Raw genomic sequence first — 27,550 nt, 5'->3', positions numbered from 1 at the left:
CAATAATATTGCAGATAAATACAAAATGATGCCCTTGACATTTTAGGCAGAAATGGGTATATTTACAGGATTTATCTAACCAATAGCCTTACTGGTTAAGGACAAACAAGGTTTGCATGCAAACAGGAAAACAAGGTTCGAATTGTGCAAGGGTTGCATGACAATCATTTATAATACCGGATCTACCGTCTGCCAAGACAGTCATTGAATAGACTTAAATTGTCTATCATAGTTGGACCATCCTGAAATTAAGTTGATGCAAAATTAACTGTAAAAGAGTTTGTGTTACTTCTGGGCGTTTTTCAATACATATTGACATTGATTGACATGGATGTGATGAAGCCTCAGACCAAGGTTCGATCCCTTCTACTAAAGCTGGGAACTCATTACTGGACGATACAATGACTTCGCCCTTAATGAAATGAATGTTTTGTTTTTGAATTTCACCCGGGTATTTTATTAATAAGGAATTTAAACAATAAATTAATTAGTCCCAGATTTTATCTTTCACAGAAGCAGAAACATGTGCCGTTACCATAGTCCCAGCACACGTTTCAACTTTATCTTTTACTACAGCTTGTAGATAAAAGAAGTGTCACCTGAATCTGAATTGTTACCACATGTACTAGAGCCAAATTCCAAACTAACAGGAAATTGTTCCATTTCGTTACTCTTTGCTCCAGTCCTTTTTGCTTCCACTTCCTGCTGCATATTGTTTGTCCTCGATGACTTCTCTTTGATTTTGGCATATCGCTCGTTATAAATGCAAATAGAAATCAATAGAATTTAGGTAAATTAGTATAAGACTAGTAGATTTAAAGCAGCATTCCTCCAGATTCAAGCTAATGTTCATGAAAAGTTTGAAATTGTATTAAAAAGTAATATAATGTGAAGCAAACAAAGAAAGTAATTTACTCATTGTAAACAGCATTAACAATCCACGTAAAATACCAAAAAGAGGTCAAAATATACATATATACCTCTTACTGCGTTAGTAACGCAGTAGAACTATAGTCATCAATACTGCAAATTAAGCAGTGTCTATACTAGGATTTGAAAAACAGGAGGGGGATGGGGGGGGGGGTATCGAAAGGTTTGTTTATCTTTTTCCTTCTTTGTCTATGTAAAATTGTCCCCCTTCCTCTCAAAAATTACGGGTGAATTCTAAAAAACAGGGGTGAGTCCCCGCACCAGACACTGAATTAGTCATAAATCGCACATAACATGTAAATGATTAATTAAATATTGAATCTTTTTACTTCTCTTAAGATCTTAATACATTTTCATAACATTGAATATTTTGGCTCATCTTGGAGGCGTGCAGCTTTAAGATCAACTAAGAAATGATATCATATGCATATATAAAATACATAAAATAGATCTAGCAAACATACCACTGATGCCCTGTCAGTTAAATATGTTTACCAGTGGCAATATTCGTACACTCAGTGGGTATGACGTAATTTGTGACGTAAATTTATTTTACGCTACCCTACTACATACAGTAAAGTTAAATATTCTCTAAAATATTATCGTCCCAAACTAACGAACTCTATAGATCCATCTGTTGCATTACACATCTATTAAATATTGAAATTCATTTAATTGATCAAATGTATAAAGCAGCGACTAAATATAAATAGACCACGACCATATTCAAAACAACTTGCCAACGAGGACCGACTTAAATCTTTAAAATAAACCTTTAATTTCCAACAATGAAATTTGTAAATTGCTTGTGCAAAAACAACTACAAAGAAACTTAATTAATTTGAAAATGACGACAGGTCATTATCTTTCCAGTTTAATATTCAGTGTTTTGAAATATTGTGTTCTACATAAAGTTTAATAATGTCCCGTACCTTCTTTAACGCTGGCGAAGTTGAAAAGACCGGGAGCGTGGTCTGCAGCTTCTTATATATGCGGCTAAATATAGCTCGCAGAGGGGTTAACTAATTGATGCAGATATAGTACCGTCGTTTTTGGATAGAATAAATCGTTTAAACTTTTAGCGTTTAAACTGTGCATTATTTGCAAACTGTTCTTTTACATTTACTGCCATATACAACAAATGAGATAAAAAAATAAGGCAAGATTACATTTTCAATGACGTAAAAATCGTTTGATACATCAGGAAAAAGAAAGGCCAAGTGGACAAACGACAAACGTACATTATACAACTGAAGAATTGCCAACTTCCGGTGTATGCTTTGACACCGTGATTTCAAAAGAAAATTAAAAAAAAAACAATTGCAAGACAGTTTTAAAAAACATTTATTATATTTTAGTTTATCTAAATAATCATAAAAATAAAAATGTCACAAGAGCAGAAGAACTAAAGTAGATAGTCAGACAAATATACTGTATCGATTTTTTTATCATATAATAGATACTGCTTCAAAGGTTATTTAATGAAGAAGATTTTTTTTTCCAAAACTTATATTCTTAAGCTTAAAATTACAAATACAATTTTACGAAATAAATTTTTATCGAAATATTTTACCATAATAGTAATAATAATATTCCATAAATAATTAGTTTATCTAATATGTAAAAAACACGTAAGGAAATTCTAAATAACTAAATTAAATATTGCAAAATAAATTGATAATAATATATATAACAAATCTGAACAAAATGATATACATGTATGTCTACAAACTGGCATTAAATTAGTAATGGGCCTACAACTAAGGTACAACTGCTAGTAGAAATGGTACAAATAGAGTAACTGAACAATACTTTGTTTTACAATCTAGTTAAAATCAGATCTAAATAATGCCCCGCATTTAGATCTAACCGTGACCAAATACGAAATCATTTCTGATGGCCTTTCACGCGAGCTTTCATAATTTTGAAAGCGATGTGGTTTCTTATTTTAACCCTAGGAAAACCAATACTGAGTGGGTAATTTTTACTTTTCATTTGTTTAACTTCCACAGATAACGGTATTTTGATACTTCTAATGCCTATGTAAGTAAAAACCGGTTTGATTGCATAGCAAAATAAAGCATTCTAGTGAAATCAGAATTATAAAGAAGGCGAAACATATACGGTCGTTATCAGATCTACATAAACGAAATAAGTAGATCTGAACTTTAGTCAGGATAGATAGACGCAGTGTTAAGTGTCGTATGAGTGTTTTAACAAGGAAAACAATATGGTTTACAAACAATCAGGCAAATGTTTTCAATCCCCTTCTCAAGCTCTGCACATTATCCACCACCGGTATTTGGTCTCGTTTCTGAAAATCATTTCCTTCTGACAGCATGGTTACTGGTACATGTGATAAAAATCAATAATGATTAATGTTAAAAAGAAGACTTTGCTGTTCAGAAACTATTACCTAATATTTAACCGTCCTGTTTTACAAGTAGATAAAGTGGTTAACTTATAAATAAATCAGATTTTACGGCAATAATTTTGTACACGTTACAAAATTATCATTCGTAAGATATAAACAAGGCGTATAGCTTACATTAATTGTCATCTTATTTGGTACGTATTACAAATTTCAACAGCTAGATCACTTATATAAATTGCAGTGTCAGGTAAGTTTCGAAAATCTCCAAATATTTATAAAACTGATTGATAAAAGCTAAAATCTCGATGTGCTTTTTGGCGAAACTAAAAGATGTTACAGTTGGTTCGTGCAATAACATTGGTTTTCAACATACATTGGTCATTTGTTATTATTAGGTATTTGCTTATTCAACAATGTAATTGTTATGTCCAATTACTGTTTAATAACATAAGTAAATAAGCAAATTTACTTTAATACACCTGACCTCTGAAAGAAAGAAAAAAATATTCATTCAGATTAGATCTATAATTTTTGTATACAGAAAATACACGCAGCAGTTGCACAAGATAAAGTTTCTCCGATGTTCTAGCAGGATTACACTAAGTAAGGTAAAGCTTGAATAATGTTGTGTCATTGAGTTAGAGAATACGAAATGTGTTAGCACTGGCCGTACCTTTATCGAAACAACGAGCATTTTAGTCATGCCTATATGCAGAGAACTAATAATTTGTCTCGAAAGAAAGACATATGATAGCAAATATCATATACAAAGTAAGCAATCATTGGTGTCACTTATTTTGGGACACGCCTCGTCAAAAAAATTTGAACTGTTCCAAACATGAAATGACAATGGCGTTTTTAGAGTCAGATCTTCTAGCACAACTCATTATCTCATGCTTGTTTGAAACCATACATATGCAAATATATATCAGAAAATGTCATTGTGAACAGCTTTTTACACACTATTGTTAAATCTTAAATTGTTAATATACCTCATCTCCATTACTGTGGCATGCATAAAAACAGTCCATATCATTGCAATAATCCAAACAGCAGTCAAACCTACAATCATCATCACACGTATCCGATTCACATGGGTCAGAATCCCTCTTGATCTGAATTTAAAAATATATACAGATTCAAACTTAATTTAAAACAAGATCTTTTTAAATAATGAAATGCTGAGTAACGTACCAATTCCTTTTAGAACCTTTTAAAATCTCTCTCCATGTTCTTGGTCATTTATCATTAACACCTAATTAGAATCAAACCACGTTCTATTTATAAAACTATGTACATCAATTGCAATTAATTGTAGATACTCCGGCAAATTAATGACAAAAATATCAATATTAACTTATGTACTCGAATCACGCTAAAGTGGCATTTGTTAAAGCCCCAGCATAAATTTCTGTATAAATTCTATATATTTTGGGTTTGAAGCGTAAATATATCTATATATGTTGAACGAAATTTAAACACCGACAGAATCAACGAGTAGTTTTAAAACTAGTCATGTGACCTGAACAAACCCTGGAAAATACAATTATAATAGATATTGTGGATATAGACTGATTGAAACCAACCTAAATCATTCATTTGACATGTTCTTTAACGTTTCTAGAGTTCACTGTGACAACTATTGTGAAATCTTAACGATCTAACATGACCAACGTGGGTCAGGTTAGGAAACCATCATTTTTCTTTATAAGGAGAAAAATTTTGTTCCTTTGAATGCCTAGAGTATATATTTGGAGAACATTTACAGGTTAATGAGTGAAATATTATATAAAAATTAATATAAGAATAAGGCAGGCCAATTGCAATGCACTATTCACAGGGTAAAACATAGTTACCATTTACTTCAAATAAGCACAATGTACCTGTTCTAACTCATCCTTTAACAACTTCAGTAAGCGACTTTCTTTGGCAGACACTTCTTCTTTTGCCTGTACTGATAAAATTCAAAGAAGTGAATGACATTTCATTTAAAAAAGTGTAGTGTGCTCGACTATTGTACTAGTAACATTAACAATAGCTAGGTGGAAATTATTTCAGTCTATCGAATTTGATTTTGTATAATCCGCGTTTTATTAACGGTTTTGGGATAATTAGATACAATTATGCTCTTATTTTAGGTCATTTGTAAAGAAAATACTGGCGGTGATTTACAAGACGTTAAGTAAAAAATGAAACATATAACGTATTAAACCAATGTCAAATGCTAAAAGGAGATGAGAAATAAGCAATAAAAGTTATATAGAGTTTGTACTAATAAATCTCCAAATGTTACCCAACATCAGGATATATAATGAAATCACCATGATCTGTATGATTTATTGATCATCTGGATATTAAAGGTTTAGTTGATAAAAGCAAATATATTTATATATACAGCATGTAAAATATTGAGCTTTGCGAGGCGCATATCGTTAGAGGGAATGCATTACTCATTGGATAGTTTGAAAATTATATCTCATGTAATTACATTACCATTTTAAAATCAAATAACATGTCATTTATCCAGCAGTAAAAAAATAAAATTTAAAGTAGTCCGTCGCAAGGTAACGAAAATTCACTCGTAAATATCCCTAATGAAACCTCTTGAAATATTGGATGAGGAATAAAATGAGCGGTAAGTGTTATAAATAAATATCAGGAAACTGAAACATTTACAAATATTTAAACAAGTTCCAACTACATCAAATGTACAAGCAAAACCTTCGATTTTATCATAAACTGTGTTTTTTAGTCTATAAACTAAAGATAAATGTTTAAAAAAAACGTAGTGGCATTGCCCTTCAATACAACTACATGTTTAATAATAAGAGCTGTGGTGGCGCTGCTTCATGTAAAAATAATAAAATCATGATTACTTCCAGTCAGCGATCACAAAGGCAAATAAACAAACTGCCGGCAATTTCAACATATTTGCTTAATTTTTGCGAACCTCAACAACTGTTTAACAGAAATTCGGGTTGGCTTAAAGTAAGGTTATGTCGCAACTGCGTGCCTGATCAAATTTAAATACTTAATTTGAATGAAATTGCTCTAAAATTTATTGATACAAAACGTAAGTACATTTTATGAAATGTTATAGATTGGTTATAAAAGTGTACAGTCATGTACATAAAAGAGAGAAAGTTTCGTCAAGGAAAACTGATCAAATATATTGTGAAAAATTTCTAAAGTATTGAAGCCATTCTGGATACATTTCCTTTGACCTGACAAAGTTGTTTTGTTGCGCTTTTGTGCGAATCATATGCTGAAAAAGGTAACCTGTATGTTCGTTCATATAATAAAACTTTTACCGGAAAAAATCGTTTATAAACAATTTAATTGACGACACAATACCTTAAGTTATGTCTAATTTTTCCCGCTAATGACACAATAAGAACAGAACAGAACAAATATTTTATTATTTTCAGACTTGAGCATATGCTCTTCATCTTAACAGAAATACAGTATATATCAAGGTATCACATAAACATTACAAAAGTATGAATATTCTTATACAAATATATATACACATCAGTATATAATCATTTATCATGAGAGTGATATAATATAATGGTTATTTATACAAAGTCGGAATACAATTATGCTATTTCTTAAAATATCGAACAATTGTTATCCCGGCAAGAGAAATGCACTTGTTATACTTTTAAGGCTACTAAGTATTTCTACAGCAATATAATATTGAAACAAAAGCAATAAACTATAGTACTTCTTTGGAATATAATACTATTACAGACTCAAATAATTTATACAATGAGACTATGCTAACAAATTACTCCTTATTTTCAATGCACAATTCAGATAGCAAGCTAGATTGTTCAAAGTGTGTACATTCTTTGATTTAAACAACTGAATGAGTTTAAACACACTAGGACGTTCGTAATAATAATTGTCTATATATCGTTTTCATACACTTTTTTACTTTGCACATGTTAAAATAAAATGATATTCATCTTCAATGTCATTTGATCCACATACTTCGCAAACTCTCTCGCTCCTTTCTATCCTATTCTGTCCGTATCTACCGGACTCAATACGTAGTTTATGTGAAGAGAGTCTAAACTTTGTTAAAACTTGTCTCTAACAATACTCAGGTAATCCTCATACACAAAGTCTTGTTTAACATTCTTATACACAAATAAAACACTATTGTTAGTCAAACTACTCTTCCAATCTTGCACAAAAGTATCTCTTAACCGCTGCTTAAAACATGTAATGAAACAGTTAATATCAACATTTTGTGGTGATTCCCAAATATAGCCGAATCCATAGCTATATAATAATTTCGTTACGTTATGAGCCCAGTTTACCTTTTCATCTTCCAGCATCAAATCATAAATTTTATTAATTACGCAATTTTCCGTATTCAAAATTTTTAGCCAGATTTTAATTATTCTGATATAGCGATTAATATATAAAGGAAAACGTGCAAGTTCACCATATATACCTACATTACTAGTGGACAATTTAACATTTAGAATATGTTTGCAAAATTTAAGATGTATTCTCTCAATTTCTTGACATTTTGTATAACCCCATACTTCGGCAGAGTAATTTAAAATAGAAACACTAAAAGCGTCAAACAGGCTGCACATAGTTTTTGGTGTAAAATCAAAGTCTTTAGTATTTGATATTAAGGTATTCATTGCTTTAAGCGATTTTCCAACTAACATTTGTACATTCGAATCAAAACGACCGTTAGAATTAAAGACCGTGCCTAAGTAATTAAAGTTATCCACTGACCGTGCCTAAGTAATTAAAGTTATTCACTATCTCCAGACGTTTTCCATCATAAGTCCATTGTTCGCTATGTTTCAGTCCCCTCTCCGTCGAAACACCATCACTTTAGTTTGTCAGTAAGCTTGCGTCGTTTTCAGTTTATGCCGTTTACATAATGCGTCATAATTAAGATATCTGGCTTACGTTGTTTTCCATTTATGCCGTTTACAAAACACAATGCTTACAAGATATGCCATAAACAAGTAATTGCTTTAAATTTCAAAATTTATTAAATATTTTCTCATCAAAATGCAGATACAGATCATTTGAAATTTATGACATCTTTATGAAACGTATAAGTTATGGACTTTTTTATGAAATGAATACTTAATAACCGATGTTTAAATGGTTTATTGAAGCGATAAATTAAGTGATGAATATTGCAATAACGAATGCTTCAATTTATTTCAGTTCAAATTTAATCAGATATGATGTCTGACGGTGTGTTGAATATTTATCTTAAGTGGCATCATTCATTTGACAAGTTTTTCACTGATGCATCAGGGAGCATCCTTCAAGTGAGTGACTTCCAAATGATTTTTGCAAGATTTCTGAAGTAGGATTAACACGTCTAATTCGTCAATCTATCTATCTATCTGTTATTTGGGTAACAACTTTAACGTTTATGATGGCATTGTCTTGTCATTTTGTGACTTGTTTACACTTATCAAATATAACATCTCCATTTCAAGTTCATATTTGTACTTTGTACAAACCTCTTTAAATTTCGAGCGGAATAAAAAGTAACAAAAAATACCTGAGAACTAAATTCTAATATTCATGGCATGTCGGAGCAAATGAGATTTTAAGCCGCAATTCAGCAGAAATTAAAAAGAAATGTTCGTTTTATGTATAAGTTTTAATTTCATATCTCCGAGTCAATTCATGCGGTACATTTTCAATTAATAAAATAAAATTCCATGTTCACTTACCACATAAACCGCGGTGCAAGATTGTAATAAAGCCAATGTCATAATCAAAGGACTGCAAGCTCTGTCGTGTTTTCTGATATTTGCAAAGTGAATCTATATAAAGTCAAAATCGTACTGTAAATCTGTAAATAATTTCCTGTGCAAAGTTATCTTGATATACTTTAATTCATTTTGCAAGACACCGAGTATGCAACGACTGCGTAATTCGAAGCCAGGCGAAAATTTTGCCGAAAATAGTTTTACCTCGCCCTGTTTGATCAGGAAAGAAGAGAACAGAAAATATCTTTTATTTTAACCAAGGCATTTTTCAATACAATACGTGGAATATAATAAAATGATTACATAACAGGGAATGTATTGTTTCGGTAAAAAAAAGAATATTTTTTTAACAGAGTACATTGCAAATGCAAAAAAAAATCACAATGAAAAAGAAAAGAATATATGTACTAAATAAGAGAAAAAATACAAATACCTTGTTCTAAACTATTAAATGAAATATCTAGCAGGGTCAATGTTCGCCATTAATTTATTGTGACAACAAGTTTAACAAGTTTTCTTTTCCCAGAAGGTCATAGACCCATGTGGTACAATATGCAAAATATATAATATGGCAAACGTGCATCAATACTAAGTTGTGTAGCGTTACCCCCTGTTTAGGTAGCGATAATTTATAAGAGTTACAAAGAACACATGGGGGCAAACTACATGAGTTCGCCTGGGCCCGGCTTTTTGGTAAATTGATATTTACTGCCTGTCTGACAAGGAAAAACGGAGGCAATATAAAGTTTAACGATTAACTTTATTAAAGGAATTAAACAGTTATAACGAACAGCTAATAATATTACATCATATAGTTATTAAAATGTTTATTTGTATTTACGACAAATAGTAATATTGTGCACCCTAATTCTTTTAATTTATCTGAATAAATAGAACGAATTCTTTACGAGCACTTTAATAGTTTATCACCGAGAAACAAAAATACACTTAAACACTTAAATATTATATTCACCAATTTAGTGGTTCCATACCACAAAGGAACTAGTAACACTTTTAGTTAGACTACGCCGTAAGATTTACCATTTTGTAGCTTTTACCAATTGGTGAATTTTACCAGCGACTTCGACAATCCTCCGCTCGTCACAGTTTATCAACATCTTTGACCAATTGTACACATTAATAAATTAGCACTTAAAATATACGCAAGATAGAGATTAGTTATGAAAAATACACGTTGGTTCAATGGTTTATATTTTTCACCATCTGACAAGGTAAATTTAACGAACTTTACACTAAGAATGGATATATTGGTAAACACAAGACTTAAACACTTTAAAACACTGAAGATGGGGACACTTAGAAATTAACACAAATTTTTTATATTTGGTTGATTTAGGGAACTTTACCTCTTCTGTGCCCATAGTTATTTTACCAATAGAATTTATTTTCTCGTTGGTGAGTGACACACGGAATACCCTCGTCAAATGTCTACGCCGAAAATAGTTCTGGCTTCCAAAACTTTATAAGCCGCTTTTTAACATTTTTGTTTTTCATCAGATGCGGCATTAAAGTTTTGGATTAGACCCGTTACGAAACCTAACCAGAATAACATAAGTTGATCTATTCTTGTTTTTCACTTGCAAATACACTTGACCCGATCAATTCTTGTGCATTTTACGGTAAAACAATTATTTAAATATCGTTCCATACCAATTCAAATAATAAAATATTAATACCGTCATTAAAATTGCCTATTTAACTGTAAAACATCAATTTTCACCGACTACAATCGGCCATGACATTCAAGTGCCACGCGAGACCTCGTATGACGTCATTCGCGGGAACAGATTTGAATAGAGTTGTGTACTATATTTAGAACATTTTGTTGACATGATTTCGATATTTTTATTCAAAATAATGTTTTTATTTATTTTCATAATTTTTTTTAGTATTTAAATATGATTTTATTGAATATAACAGTCATTAAATAACCTTTTTCAACATCTTAAAAAAAAGTAATCTATAAAAATTTTGGAGGCCCATGGGTTTCTAAAGGTCAATCTCGTAATCACGTGGTCAAACATTTTGGCAAGATGGCGGCCAAGTGCCGAAATTTTTACCCGTCGGAAACTATTAGGTAGTTTATGTTCCTAATAAGATTTTTATTTGTCCATCCTTGGCTTATCAACAGATTATATATCGTTTTATCAAGGTATGCTTCACTTTACTTCGTGGATTGTTCGATAAATAAATACGAGCGTGTCAGATCCCTGGCACGATTATTGGTGGACTTTACCTACGGGGTTATCTTCAGCGTTCACGTCATGTCATATATATAAACGGGTACGCTGTTCAAAGACCTTAAGCTATGCCGAAAAAAATAACAATGCCGCTGTAGAAAATTTCGTCAGATGTGATGTCATCAGCTATGGCGTAGTAGGAAATGTAATGGCGGACATAAACCAGAAAGAAACTCAAAAATCACTATTCTTTTCTGGATTTTGAACTTATAAACACACTTTGAATGATTTCACCGTGGGTAAGCAATTTTGGTCACGTGACGCAAAAGTCAACGTACACGGCCAAAATAGCTCGGCTAAGGTAAGTTTTTTTGTAATTATTTTTCTATCGAGTCATTTTAAAAAATGATACATAGCCTACCGACCGCGGCATTTCCGATGCTTTCTAATTATGCATTTGGTGTCGTGTACAACGTTTTGTATTTTCTGAGAACATTCAAACATTATTCACAAATTTGTCGATGACAACGTACACACTTTTGTGTAAAATGTTGATAATAACATTATAAACGATACGCATGTCAGTGCTTAGTAAATTTTCGTGTTTTGAAATGTATAAGAGAATGTTTGAATGTAAAAAGAATAGATTTCCTGCTGTCGTTTTTTCGTATTGATCTAAAAATGTTCAACTTACAGAAATGTCAACGTACACATTCAGTCAAGAAAATGTCAACGAACACACTCAAAATTTAGTTTAATATTGATCCAAACATTAGATTGAATCTTTGGTGTAGGTGGCTTTTTCCAAACAAAAGTTGGCTTTTTATGTAGACTGCCCTGTCGTGCTGTATACCAGTACTGGTTTATACAAAAGAAACAGTCGTCCGTACCGCAAAACGTACGCGTATGGACGTTTTGCGTCGCATATCGTCCACATGTGGACGATTTGTGGTGCATATCGAACTTGGTATGTTTTGCGGCGAGAGTGTGTCTTTATGTCGCATATCGTCCATATTTTCTGTATTAAAATATATTCATTATAAACGTTACTTTTATTGGCTCTGTCACTTTCATATTGTTTCAGGTATATATATGACGAAATAAACATAACAGTGCAATATTTTTGTGATCCTATATAATTCTGACTTTTTTTATTAAAAGAAATAATATGCTTAAGCCAAGGGTGTTTATCGAATAGATTTTTTATGGAATGGAACCAAGCAGCAGCAGCAGCAGCAGAGATATAAAAACGATGATATTGAAATAAATTTAATCTCATAGACATACAGAAAAGGACGGCTATACGGACGGACGAACCGGGGATTGGACTGAGTGAATGACAAAAAAAATTCCAATTAAGCTTTGCTTTTGACAATAGATTTTCATATAATTGCATCAAGAAGTGGGAATGATTTTTGTGTTCTTGTTGACTATGGAGGTTTGGTTCTACCGTTCATTTTTACGAGGGATGGTTTGGGGCTTTTGATTTTGACAGCGTAGTCATATTTGAGCGATAGAGCTATAATGTCATGGAAATGGGGCTTTTAAGTCGCCTAGTCATAATTGAGCAAGAGAGCTTTTGTCGCGGGGGGGGGGGGGGGGGGTGGGGATGAGGGTGCTTTTTTCCCGGGGTATATAGGCTTTAGTCGCCAACTCATATTTGAGAGAGAGCTCTTGACATATTCAGTCGTTTTAGCTCATAAATGAACTTGATCGAGACCTTATTGTTATACATTTTCTGTATAAAAAATTAAGAATGGAGAAGAAACTAAAGCACTAACAAGGTGAAATATAGTGCGTTTTTGTTGTGTTTTTTTTGTGTGTGTAAGATTTAGCCTATAATCTAGCTTTGTTGAAATTTTATGGTCATAGATATTCTGTTGAAAATTGTCAAGATTGAAGAAGAAATGAAAGCGTTGGAGTGGTAACAATGTGAAATATAACATAATAAAATATTATATTGTAATTCAAGGGCAGATAACTCTGGAGAGTGGTAACAAGCTAAATTTGGACGGACGGACAGACAGACGAATACTCAGGTGAGCTAAAATTAACGAAAATTATATAATGTTTAAAATATGGACGTTATGCGGCAGGACCATGCCTTTTTGCCGCAAAATGTTCGTCAGAAAATGTGAACGATATGCGCCGCAAAACGTCCATTTACGTACGTTTTGCGGTACGGACGTTTTGCGGTGTTACAGTGCACAGTAATTATTTCCTGAAAACAACATAAATTGTACAAATATATATCATGGAATAATGAACAGTATTACAGTAGATCTACAATATTATACATTGTTAATTTAGAATTCAATATTTCTAAGGAAAAGAAAGTGGGTGGGGTAATGTAAATATTTGTTTTACATTGAGGTGCGGTCGTTACAGTTGATATGATCTCATAAATGCATTACAATAGCACATTTAACATAGGAAATGAAAACATATATTTACCTATTACATGATGTACATGTTTATAATAATTCACATTTCGTCGTATGTGTCAAAAGTCTATATGCAACATAAGATTTAAAAGAATAATTAAGTGTAACAAAAATCCAATTGTACTGACTTAAACATATTAGATTGAATCTATCACTAGTGAAGGATTAAAATCTTTCTCAATTGATTTTTGAATTTAAATCATGTTGACAACGAAAGTGTGAATTTTACATACATTTTTACAGATTGCATACACCATTTTTGACAATAGTTATATTTAAAGCATTTATTTTACAATTTTTTTTATTGTGCACGGGAGATAATTGCTATGGTATTATCGCTCGACCTGTAAATCGAGTTATGTAACATCCACCGCACTATAGCTTTAACAATATAATTTCTTAACATAATTAACGGCGATTATCTAATAATTATAAATGGAACAAATTTGTATATAAATGTTTATTATATGATCTAAATATATCTGCAATCTCATTGGTCCAAACAGTAGTCAACAGAACTTTTTATAGAATAATATTTACTGGGTGTAGTATCATATTCACTGGCTGAATTGGATTTCCCAGTCTAAAAATAGATTGAGACTTATATTCAATGACTGTTAAATACGCGTGTTACTTAAAAAATAATTGTTGCTTTTTGTTCTTTATGGCATATTTCTCGATTAAAATATCAATACATTACCATTTTACTTAAAGGCTACAGCGCAATGATGAGTATAAACTTGAATTACTTTTGTATGCGCAGCGTTCGCGAAGTCGTTGCACGCCTAACACGTGCGTCTTTTTTCCCGCGCTTCAACGAGGCAAAATTTGTACATGTATATATAAGGTTGTACTTTTTGTGATTTTTTTTATTTCTTAGCCTATTCATATAATAAAACAATTATTGACTAGTGAGCCATTGAATATGATGTGTTAACCTATAGCTCTTCAGCGCTTCTTATGTAAAATTCTTCCAAGTATAATTTCCAATAACCGTAAATTATACCATACCCAGACTATGGTATAATTTTCGGTTTTGAAGATCGAAGGAGTAAGTGTTTCTGGGCGAAGCTATAGGTTAAAACAGATACACCATTGGTGCGTTGACGATTTCTGGGTTTGCGTAAATTATACCATAATAACGTGACCTTTCTTATGCAACCTCACTCGACTTCGTCTCGTGAGGTTAAGGCATAAGAAAGGTCACGTGATTATGGTATAATTTACGCAAACCCATAAATCGTCAACGCAGCAATGGTATATCTATTACATATCGCCTCGGTCAATATGTCATCTGCCGGTGAATATCACATCATATTCAATGGCTTACTAGTCAATAATTGTATATTAAACAACAGCGAGCTATTACATAACATACATCTCTAACAATAAATAACATAATTCTACTCATTTTTACATAAGGAATTTGTTTTTAAAATTTTCATTTGGACAGAAGAAATTTGTTTTTAAAATTGTATCTCATACACAAATTACCTTAAATTAAAATTGATTGATTATTATATTTATATATTTGAATTTTTGTTTGTTCGTAAAAAAGATAATAGATTTTTGTATACATGTATTTTTTATCTTTTATAACTAATGTTATCCTTTTTATTATTGTTCAATGAGAAGGTTATACTGTAGTATATATGCATGTTTTGCTTTTTGTGTAAACTTTGCTGCCTTCAATAAATAAAGATTTTATTATTATCATTATAACATAATTATGTATTTTATTATTATCATCATTATCATTAACAAAATATTCACCAACAGAGAGAGGGGAGCGGTAGTAAATAAATCTGCCTTTCAATACATGGAACGTTGGTTCGAGCCCTGATTTGGTCACGACCATGTTTTCTTATAAGTGTATACAACAAAACTGATTTGTTCCAGTATGCTGACTCGAGATGGTTGAAGGACTTATTGACAGATCCCTATTCTACTATTTCTATTAACAGTACATTTCACCACATCAAAAAACAAAATGGATCCAAATGGTTTGTTTCTCGTCCAAACATACCAGAAAGCTTATAAAAAATTAAAATGTTTAACGAAAACGTAACAGATTTAGATTTATAAGTATTAGATAAATAAATGATGGAAATTGAAAAAAGAGGCGCTTTTTGACAGAGTGAATATCTAAGTCCAGATAATGATGAAGGAAACGATGATTACAAACACCAGTTTTATCATAAATATTTACCATTAGATCATTCTGGAAATGTTCTTTACCAGAATTTGAAATATTTCTCCAAAGGAAGTCCATTATACAACAGTGCAAATATGAAACTCATGAGTACCGGTACAAGTCAACCCGGCCCCAAGGCAACCCGGCCCCAAGTCAGCCCGGCCCCAAATTGGTCAACCCGGCCCCAAACTGATGTTAGTTCTGGTCAACCCGGCCCCATTTTTTATTATTTATTTTGCTTTAAAGTGTAAACACTTATCAAGAAATAAAATTCTAGTATGTGTGACTAAAGCCAATCTCACACAGAACACACGGCTTATACGGTTGGCCACCCGTGTAAACCGTACATACAACCGAACTACCCGTGAGTTTAACCGAATTACACTCGGGCCATTCGAGAATATCCGTGTAAGCCGTATATGATTTTTAAAACTTTAAAAAAAACTTGTACGGATGAAATGTCCGTGTATGGTCGTATAAAAGACCGTACAAGACCGTAAGAGACCGTGTGAGACCGTATGAGACCGTATATACAACCGTTTTTGAAGTCCACTCCACGAGAGGGCCCAACCGTGCCAAGATCATATATAAATCGTATGGAATCGTTCGAGACCGTCCCCAAGTCCTACATCCAACACCCGATTAACATCCGAATGTCACACGATCACGGTACGGTTGACTCGAGTGCACAAACGGTTTCATACAATCGCCATACGACCAATACGGTTTAAGTACGAATCATACATGGCAAACACGGTATAGTACGGGTATAAACGGTCTCACTCGGCCTCGTATACGGTTATGCATGGTCTCTACATTAGCAAAACTGTACAACAAAAACAACAACTAGCTACTGCCACCCTCAATTGCTAGATCTACCCAGAGTACTTGCTCATACCAGAATGTATCCAAAGAAGAAGGTTCCCATGCACAGAAGGATTGCAACAAGGGCCACCCATGCCTGCTGACCTCTCCAACCTCCTGCCTCTGCCGAGCCTAGTGAGCAGGGGGCCCACCAATGTCTGTCAGGCTTATCATGATTTCTAACTACCTTATCCTGTCATCTGTTGCATCTGGCACAAAAATTCACATACATAGGTGTTCTTCGTTGAAAGTTCGATTATTTATAAGCCAAGCCATCCGAATTGTTCAATTTATATCAAAACAAACACAAATAGGAGATAATTCGAGCATAACTGGAACAAAAGTCGGCGGGATCCTATATAACCCTGTGAAAGTCGATTAAATCGAGTAAAAGTCGTGTTTAATCGTACCAGTCCGTACTAGACCGTACTTAGAACCGTGCAACAATCGTATGTAGTCGTATGCAAATCGTGTTCAAACCTTGCTTGACCAAGTAGTTCCGTCCTTTATTCGTACATGCACGTATAACATTCGAGTCTTACTCGTGCCAACTAATCCCCAGGCACGGTTGGAACTAAATACTCGTAGCAGTCAATCCGTGTATAACCGAGTATACCGTATGGGAACCGTGTGCCCAACCGTGTTTTGTGTGAGACGGGCTTTAATGTAAGGTCATGCTTTGACTACTTTACCAGACTTGAAACTACAAATCTAACCCCACCCGTACCACCACCCCTAAACCGCAGATAGATTAACGATGGGTATTGGATTTCTGACATACTCAATGAGCATGCGTCACAATAAAGCGAACACATGGTGTGTTGTAGCCATCATTGAAAGTTTATACATGTAATAATTTTTGCAAATTATATGCCCTTGCTAACAACACTAAATCTGAGTTACATTCTTGTAAATACATGTAAATACATATATATATCATATCAATTTGATGTCATGATAAGCGCACTTCAAAGGGAGACATATACAAAGGTACAATGGTGCATAAAATATTATTTCTGTAACAAAAAACTGGAATTATCATTTACTTCTAGAATAAGCTATAGAAATACAATTATATTCTGTGCTTAAGGTAACATTTTGATATTTAAAAACTACATGACAAAACAAAAAAGAGACTTCATTGCTCTCAAAATAAATAAAACATTTATATTGCAGGACCTTCGATATGGAGTTGTACTTTAACACGTGTATCTATTATTCTAAAATATTTAATGGAAAGCTTAAATCGTAAACGAGAATGAGAAACCTATGGTCACATAGCTAAGAGCTACATTGCATTATCTGATTATATAAACATTTACCTAATTAGTATTAATAAAAGTTTAAAATAATGAAATTCCATCTTCTCCTGGTCAATGGTGTATGCTGTTTACTTTTATCTCACTCCCAAAACAAAGTTTAAAAGGTTAATAAAACATTACGACATTAATGGAAGTATGGACTGGAAGCTTTTAACATTTGTCGTTTGTTGTTTCGGATTTTTCAAAGATCTTCGACCGTCGGAAGCATATTTGACAACATTCTTAACAAGCGAATGGAAGAATTTAACTTTAGATCAAGTAAATAATGAAATATATCCTTGGTGGACATATTCATACGCAATTTGGCTTATTCCGGTGTTTACATTCACGGACTATTTTCGTTACAGATCGTTACTAATTTTAGACGCAGGTGCTTATATAATGACATGGGTTCTCATTCTGTGGGCCCAAGGAATACCAGCTATGACGGTCATGCAGGTATCATACGGTCTTGCCACTGCTGGAGAAATTGGATATTTTTCTTATCTGTATTCGATGGTGGATAAAAGTCATTTTCAAAAGGTTGCTAGCTTTACCAGATGCTTCTCTTTGGCCGGACGCTTTACGGCATATCTTTTAGGACAGTTTATAGTTTCGTATAAAATTCTTGATCTGTTTCAGCTGAACGCGTTTTCATTTTCAAGCGTTTCATTAGCGTTTGCAATAGCTATATTTCTACCGAAAACAAGATCTAAAGAAAATGTTGTCTCAGAGGTTATTGTTGAAGGTCTTGAACACACATCCGAAGAAGAAAGTAATAATGTAATAAGTGACATCATAGACAATAAGAGCGTAGTAATTAAAAATGTACAAAAGCAGTCAAATTGCGTTGCTGATGGTAATGAATATTCCAGACCTTCAGAATCACGTGTTGCCAATGATTTGAATCAATACGCAAATGGCATCAAGGAAGCTGAAAGACTTGACGAACATTGTTTCAAACATCTTTTTGAAGAAAGAATAACAGACTGTGAATTAAATGGACACGTAAAAAGGGACAGTGGTAAAAATGAAGATTCAACTTTATGTTCACTCTCTTTGACTGATGAAAATGTCAAATCTTTAAGAAACGTAAGTGATAAAAATGACTCTGTGTGCATAAACCCTGATGCGTCGGGTGATGAAGTTTCCACTCATAACACGTCTGCTTCCTACAATGGTATATTTATAACAATTATTAATTTTCTTCATACCATTAAACGACAGATAAAAGAGTCATACTCTAACAGAACAGTGTTGATATGGTCGGCGTGGTGGGTGACAGCATCATGTGGTAATTTACAAGTTGGAAGTTACATACAAAACCTTTGGGAAGTTATAGCGCCGCATGAACAAAGTTCTAATATTTATAACGGGGCGGTCGAAGCAGCCGGTACTTTGACAGGTAAACTAATTCAGTATCATTGTTTGATGTAACAAATGATGTGATTTAAATGCTATATTAATAGCCACTCACTACTATCGCAAGCTATCTAGCCACATTGACATGTTTGAGGAAAAATGACTCAGAACAATAGTCTAGTAATCTTGAATTCAGATCGCACGATGTTCACGTTTGCATTTATTTTTTTAATTATTTTAAAGATAGACATTCAATTTCATTAAAGCTTATCAATACTTGGCTTAAAAGAAGTTACTGTTTTAAATAATTAAACTTTTACATTTTGCATCCAATCAAAGACACCAGTCACCATTTTCAAGACAAATTGCGTTTTGTAGGATCTATATGTGTTGCTCTAGTCGGCTTCATACCGGTACACTGGGCAAAGACTGGCAGAAGTGAAGCCTTGATGACGTCAGTGTGCGCTATCAAGGCCATCATACTAGTTGTCATGGCAACTACGAAGGAGATATGGGTCTCGTATGTCTTGTATGGAATATTCCGAGTGTTATACCAAGTTGCAATCACCATAGAAACGTGAGTAGAACGTAGATATCACTAAAAGTATCCAGTTCATTTTGTAGTAAACAATACAATTAGTGAAGGCAATAAGTTTGTTTGATTTGATTTTACGTCACACCGACACAGTACAGGTCACTTGGCGACGTTCCAGCTTTCCTGGTGGAGGAAGACCTCAGGTGCCCTTCCGTGCATTATTTCAGGCACGAACGGGCACCTGAGAAGAACCACAGACGTTCCGTAAGCTAGGTCAAGGTAATTACAATCACCTAATGAAAGGCATTATTTTTTTCCAAATTTCCAAAGTTTGAGTCCTATTATTTGTAGCAAACATATGACATAATCTAGAAATTGATCGATTTAGTGTCAATTCTTTCCTAAACATCCTTGTATTAGGGTATGAATATCATTTAAATTTTAAACATTCCTGTTCCAGGGCGGAAATTGCTAAAGCGCTAACAGGTTCTCACTATGGTTTTGTTTTCGGATGTAACATGTTCTTGGCACTTGTCATTGAATCCATATTCACCGCAGCTGTTGTGGACGACGTCGGGCTTGGTGTAGACGTTAGAACTCAGGTAAAAGTTTTATTTTGCAGTGCCTTGATGTTTGTTTCTTTATTGAAAATGGCTGAATCTGTTTATAGCCATCGAAAATGGCCGCACTGTATGTCGGCGGATACAGGTATAAGTTTTATTTTGCAGTACCTTGATGTTTGTTTATGTGCTAAAGAGGAACTTTGTCCGGTATTCGGGACTTGCACAGCATAAACGGTGGTGCATGTTATGGAGAAAACCGTGTAAAATGTCGAATAGAGCTCTCGTGATGATATCAAGGCTGCCAACGGAAACGGCCTGTTATTGACGTAAGAAACGTAAGCAAAATGAAATAAGGCCATACAACGTACGTACTGTTTACCCCATGACAAGACGGTTTCCTGACAGGGGGTTTACTTTATGCTTTTTAAACAAAGGACCTTAGGGCCTAGAGGTTTTCATGGGACAAGTAACAACGCAATAGAAACTATTTGCTCGTTTGGGCCAACGATTACAAAGAATACATATCGTAATTTTCATTGAATTAAGTCAGAACGTACAATAGACGGACAGAAAATACAAACACATCAAAGTGTCATACAATTTTTTGCAAAAAACAAGTAGAGGTATGGGCGGAAAGACATGCAAATAGACAAACTAACAAAGACAAAAAGAAATTGTTGCAAAAAATCTGATTACTATTTTATCAAAACTTTATAAATATATCTTGTCCTCAATGAATTTATCATCATAAAAATGATTCATTTTATACTTGTATCAGATTAACAATTTCGAATAATGCATTCTTGGTGCTCTAAATAAAGATCCCCGAGGAACTGCATATGGCAATAATTTCGAATAATGCATCCTTGGTGCTCTTTTCGAATGAATCCCTATGGTATGACAGGGCATTCCGGATTCCGCTTTTAGTTTATATGTCATAAAGAAATTGACTCTATTCAGCAAAATGTATGGCAGAATAGCTTACTGTATTCTTGATACAATGTAATTGTTAATATATGTATTTTATGGGTAACATTTCATTTTAGCAACTTTTCTCTCTCATCTTACATTTCAGTTTTTGGCTTATGGTGGATATTCCGGTGTTATGTTCATTATTTTCTTTGCTGTTACCATGGTAACGTTGTACGTAAAACACCGAGAAGGAACAGAAAAAGAAGATGCCTAAAATATTAGTCGGTTTTAAAATTATTATTTAAATGAATAAATAGAACTAAATATGCAGTTCTAGAAATCTGTAGACATTATTTTTTTTTAATTTCGAATATTTACAAAATCAATTGACATTTGATTTCAAGATGATCAAATCAATACGGTGTTTAATCATTACAAGTTGTCCAGTTTATTAAAATAAAAGTGTGTTGAAAGTCTGATTTAATATGTTCAACCTCAAATGTTGGCTAATGCAATAATTTTACATTGATAAGTTTTAATACAATATCAATTCTGTTTAAACATTTCCATATATGTTCATAAATATATAATAATGAAATATGTTCATTTGATTGTTGAAAAGTGACGGTACTCTCTAAACAAATCGGTTCTGTATTATTTCTTAAAAGATGGTCGACAACTTCAAACTCGATGGAAATTTACTATCAATTATAATATGATCGTAAACGAATCATTCATTTGACAAAGTGAGACACAGATATCTTAGCAAATCTGGAATGTCTGAAGCGAGTTAGTTGGTATATTAAACTGTTAAGGATTTCAAACAAAACAAAAACTTCATGTAATTACACAGTGGATAAAAATATCTAACTTAAGTTTAAATCATTTTCTTTTACCTTGAAGCGTAGAGTTATTTAGAAACTGATGTTAATCAGATAGTTCATTAAACTTACGCAGAGACACGGGACAGGTGATAACAGAGAAACATGGGATCAAAAGTATATTTGGACACATGGAGAAATAATACACAAATCTCCTTTAAAAAGTAAGTCAATGACAAAAGTGTTCATTGACTCGGATCAACATTAGTAAAAAGAGTAAAATATGAAAGGAAACGAACAAGGTATTTTCAACACAATAAAGGAGAATAGAATCAACAACAATAATATAGAATTTAATTTTTTATTTAACAATAACGAAGCGAACAATAAATTAATAGCATTGCTGTGTTGACATAGATTTGATGTTGGAACAGCTCGCTGGTTACCTGAAATTATATATTACATAATAATGTAAAAGTAAGACTATATTTAAAATAGGTGTACTTATTAATTATATATTTTAATTAACAGAAGCAGTCGAATGATAGTGTACTTAGTATATTACGTTTAAAAATAATGTACATTTTAGAATGATAGAATCCTTAGTATATTACGTTTACAAATAATGATTATTTTAGAACCCGAAGTAATATTCTAATACATGTGTATATTTTCATACAAGAAATTTGATAATTGTATTATTTTTCTTCATGTAAATAAAGCATATCTGGGGTAGATATGCTATATAACATGATGCATTTTGAATAGTTCAAATGTAATGTAAACATATTTAAAGTCAGTATCTTAACGCACTAACTTTTCTTCAAAAATGCCAAGATTGATTTCTTTACTTTTTGTTTCCTTCATTTTAAACATTAAATAACCTGAATCACACCCCTTCAAGCAATGAATTCGTACACATGCGAGTCAGTGCTGAATTTGAAATCGTTATTCTCAGTATAATTTTTGTTTAGTTTTGATTCTAAAACGTTTGTATCCGAATACTATTACACTTACCATGTTTTCACGTTCGACAATCCCGTTTAACCCTGGAGGATGGTGATTGGTGTAGTTGTAGAGGTGGAGGTGGTGTTGAAGAGGTTGCTGTTGAACAAGATGAGGATCAGGAACAACATGCCGATCAAGTATACTGTAAAAAAGAGACACAAATGATATAAATAAACAATTTATTAATATTTTATTTGAGATACATATACTTGGTATTATGTATGATAAATAATTAGTCCATGTTGCACGTTGCGATTTGTCTACTTTGCTTAATGAAGCAGTGTGAACATGAACATATATATAACTTTAACCTTTGAGATATTGAACATTATTTTTATTTTCAACACTTTGGTTGAAATTCAAAACGTTGTAAAGTTTGTATGAAAAAATCACTCGCTTTCAATTTCCGAATCGTGTTGCAGTAAATTTTATATATTTCATGTATATATTTAAACCATATTCTTTAATAGTTTTTGTAAGGAAAGTTAAATTGTACCTGTTTTATATTGAAGGAAAAGCAATAATGTATGATTAAACAAAACCAATTTCCGAAATTTATTGCAACATGCAGACACATGCATAAATGACACTTCTCGCAAAACATTAGTTGAGTTTCGAATATCGCTACCTTTATCTACATTTTATGTGGTTATGTACAATTTTAAGCTTTATACAATTCCGTATCAAATCGTTTAGACTCAACTAAATTAACAAGCTACATTTTAGTATTTTTGACAAGACATGTAGAAAGTAATATTTGAATTTAAAAATATAACAGCTGTGTTAAGACAATTGAGTAAATATAATTTCTTTCTTGCAAGTTCGTAAAATACATTGAAAAAAAGTTACTTTATGTGTTAAGTTGATAAAAATGTAAAATAAAGCTTTAAAAACTCACAGAAGCTGTTGTCAGCACCAGCGGCAGCACCGTATCCTCCGGAGACTGGCATGTATGTGTAGCCGGAGCCACCACCGTAACTGCCATAGCTGCTACCATAACTACCGCCGAAGGCAGCGAGTGTGACTCCCAAACACATCATAACAGCGAAAGCGGCAAGGGTGAAGGTTTTCATCTAAAAATTGAAATAACAAGACTGGTCTGAATATCTATATATTTTAATATAAACCTATTCATCTGTAAAATACTGTTTCTTCTTTTTAAAGAAGAAACACATAATTGGTCTTAAAAAAACGAAATTTGTCAAATTAAAAATTCTTAGTAATAAAAATACAGGAAAGTTAAAAAAATCCTTTTGAATGTGTAGCTTTTTTTTCTTCTTTTATTATCTTATTTCTTATATATGACTTGAATGTATATCATTCATATGAAAGTTAAATTTTTAATGTCGAATCTCAACACTAAATGTTGTTTATTTTTATCCTTTTCATGTCTTTTTTTTCGAATAATCACTCGTTCATGTATACTTTTAATAAAATCTTTAATTTATTGAAAATATTAATAATTTCTTACCTTTGTTTTTTTGTTTGTGTTTTCACGACAACGAAGGAAATAGCTGTGAAGTAGAAAAGTTTCCAGCAAGCTTATATACGAACGTTACTTCCGTGCTAATGTTGCCTTTTTCATTTCCGGGTAGACGAGTTACGTGACCTTGATGACAGGTCATGACCTCAAGGGCCATATTATTATTAAGAAACCTGTTGAATTTAGCAGAAAAGTCAATCAAGTTTAAAAATTTAAATTGTGTATTGATATGAACATTATTTTCAGCGAAATACATTTGGTGCTGGTATCATGTAGGTCGTTGTTATTTTGACAACAGATGCAGACGACAATACTAAGATAACTTCACAATTTTTTTTAAAAAGTTATTTATAACTAAAGAAACGGATCAAATTTTAGAATATTACTTTTTTTATAAGCAAATGAGGTAAGTTTTTAATTGAACGAAATTCAATAGCTTTAAATGTGTGTACTTAATAAATGAATACTTAAATAATACTTGAATATCTTAATTATAATTATGAATAAATAAAACATGTCTTGTATAATATGACATACATGTATGATCAGTCTCAGATAATTGTAAAAGATCTATTTTCTGTAAATATGTTTCAAAGACAAAAAAATAAAAATAAGCAGAGATACAGATAACAATATTATGTTATTTATATCTCTGAAATAAGCAAAATGTGACCGTTGTGTTACATTTTGACACTACAATTTTATTTTGTCATTTATCATTTACCATTAATAATAATAATAAATTAATAATAATAATAATAAAAATAATAATAATAATTATAATAATAATAATCATGATGATGATGATGATGATGATGATGAAAATGAAGCATGCCACTTCATGTAAAAAAAAAAGACGGTGACAACATTTATGGCGCAAAAAAAAAAGAACCTCCCCGACGGGGAATTGAACCCCGGTCTCCCGCGTGACAGGCGGGGATACTCACCACTATACTATCGAGGATTCATGCATATGTCCGATACTAAATGTGGATTTATCATAGTCATGATTTGTTCGTTTGTTTTTTTTTCAGATGAAAGGCGGGGAAAACTTGTTTTACGGGCTATAAAAAGCCAAAGAATTTAAGAAGAAGATATTTTCAAGATTTATTCATAAAAGTAATTGATATGAAGGAATCTGTGTTTGACTTATTTTAAGTCTCAGTCCTGTTAATATACAGTATGTTCATTTAATCATGACTTTATATAGTTTCATCTCTAACTATAATATTAGAATTCTTGTAATTATTAGAGCTATATGAATATATCGTTATGTGTGTCAATAAACCGATGACACAAAATAAGATTTCTTAAAAAAGCGCATAAATATATTAAATACAATACAAAGTAGAAACTACATTGATTGTATAGAGAGATAAGATTCAAGGGAAGTAATCCTCGAGAAATGTTCCGGGAGTTACGAAAGAGTTTTCTACCTTGTAGCCTGCAATACGAATACTATTAAAGTAATGATGAACTAAATTAACGTTAAGCATAGCCGCGAAACCCATCAACGGATTTTTTTTATTTCACCCACGTTTCAGTCCTCAAAATGTTAAATAACAAAATACCAGTTTTTGTTAATTAATGTTTTCGTACTTTTTTCTGTAGTTAAGTAGTTAAGAAACAAAAATCCCCTTTCATATGATGGTATTTAATTTAGACCGTTTTCTTTTTATCTGACCGCAATAAAATTAGGCTATATATCTGTTATATACGTATGTTTCAGAATTGAGTGTTTATCTTGTGTATATGAAGTATGTATTAATGACAATGAAATCTCAAGTTTAAGTTGATATTTGATATGTGTGGTTAAGGATGTATTATAATACATAACTCTTCCCTATATTGAACGATGGTGGGCGGATAACGGCACATAGATTTTTCCCATTTTTTCCCCAATTTTATAGATTCCGTTAAAACGGTTACGATTTGAGTCACTGTGGTACTGTTAAAGTTATATGAAATATTGAAGCTGTAAGTACAGTCTTAATGTGTTTCAGTCAAAGTAAAGGTGGAACCACCTGTCTTCCGTAGACTGGCTGGGATAAAAGAAGAATGCAATGTCTCTGCCCATAGCGGCGAGGTTTGTAGGACTCGAAGAAATGAACATTCACCACTCGGCTAGAAAGTCGGGAAAAAATAAATGAAGAAAGACCAATAACAAATTAATTTATCAAAGAAATATGACTTTGTGGTAATTTTCTCTATTAAAGCTTAATTAAACTGGGGAGAAAATACTTTTTTTCATTTAGAAGTGGTACGGGGTAAATATTTTAAGGCAGTGAAATTGAAATAAAGATATAGAATAATTGAGCCGTGTCATGACAAAACCAACATAGTGGGTTTGCGACCAGCATGGATCCAGACCAGCCTCCGCATCCGCGCAGTCTGATCAGGATCCATGCTGTTCTCTATCAGTTTCACTACTTGTTATAGGGTTTGTAAGCGAACAGCATGGATCCTGATCAGACTGCGCGGATGCGCAGGCTGGTCTGGATCCATGCTGGTCGCAAACCCATTATGTTGGTTTTGTCGTGACGCGGCTCAAATTGTCTGCATGGGGTTAATTGAAAGCTTCATGATTGAAACATCTCGTGAAATTTTTCTTCAACGCGTTTTATGCATTTTATATTTCAAAGAATCAAAAGCGGACAGCTTCCTGTGTAAGGGTCTTGTTACGTTCTTTAAACACAATTTTCCTGTTACTGTGTTCCGTTTAGCTCCATTGGTTTCTTGTAAAGGATTATTAAAACATTCAAACTTGGAAGTGACATATTAAAACGGATG

At 32.6% G+C, this 27,550-nt stretch overlaps 1 protein-coding gene, 1 long non-coding RNA gene and 1 other non-coding gene across 4 annotated transcripts; 1 reads left to right on the top strand and 2 right to left on the bottom strand.

Moving 5' to 3' along the window:
- Positions 1–2,036: 2,036 nt before the first annotated feature.
- On the bottom strand, positions 2,037–8,382 carry LOC132722812 (uncharacterized). Of its 2 annotated transcripts, none has more exons than XR_009624665.1 (3): positions 8,066–8,382; positions 5,188–5,258; positions 2,037–4,419 (listed from the first exon to the last, which is right to left on the bottom strand). It is a non-coding gene; the product is annotated as an uncharacterized LOC132722812 (long non-coding RNA). The 2 variants fall into 2 exon arrangements; XR_009624664.1 differs by having other exon boundaries at positions 5,188–5,253.
- Positions 8,383–18,246: 9,864 nt separating this feature from the next.
- Positions 18,247–21,886, top strand: LOC132722795 (thiamine transporter 1-like). The gene is made up of 4 exons (XM_060707357.1): positions 18,247–19,481; positions 19,817–20,015; positions 20,434–20,575; positions 21,612–21,886. Exons 1-4 carry the CDS (start codon positions 18,479–18,481, stop codon positions 21,720–21,722), a joined length of 1,455 nt encoding a protein of 484 aa, XP_060563340.1. The 5' UTR covers positions 18,247–18,478; the 3' UTR covers positions 21,723–21,886.
- A 3,766-nt stretch (positions 21,887–25,652) lies between these two features.
- Positions 25,653–25,724, bottom strand: Trnad-guc (transfer RNA aspartic acid (anticodon GUC)). Its single transcript has one exon. It is a non-coding gene; the product is annotated as a tRNA-Asp (tRNA).
- Positions 25,725–27,550: the final 1,826 nt, after the last annotated feature.

This window comes from Ruditapes philippinarum, unplaced genomic scaffold (assembly GCF_026571515.1).
Source record: "Ruditapes philippinarum isolate M1 unplaced genomic scaffold, ASM2657151v2 ctg738_1_1_1_1, whole genome shotgun sequence".
NCBI classification, from domain to species: domain Eukaryota; kingdom Metazoa; phylum Mollusca; class Bivalvia; order Venerida; family Veneridae; genus Ruditapes; species Ruditapes philippinarum.
This window is presented reverse-complemented; position numbering and strand designations above follow the sequence as displayed.

Excerpts from the sequence above, each read along its gene's own strand:
- LOC132722795 (XM_060707357.1), top strand. The coding sequence starts at position 18,479 with ATGACATGGGTTCTCATTCTGTGGGCCCAAGGAATACCAGCTATGACG. Across the intron at positions 20,016-20,433 it reads GTTGCAATCACCATAGAAAC|GGCGGAAATTGCTAAAGCGC; the intron begins GTGAGTAGAACG and ends TTCCTGTTCCAG. Across the intron at positions 20,576-21,611 it reads GTGTAGACGTTAGAACTCAG|TTTTTGGCTTATGGTGGATA; the intron begins GTAAAAGTTTTA and ends CTTACATTTCAG.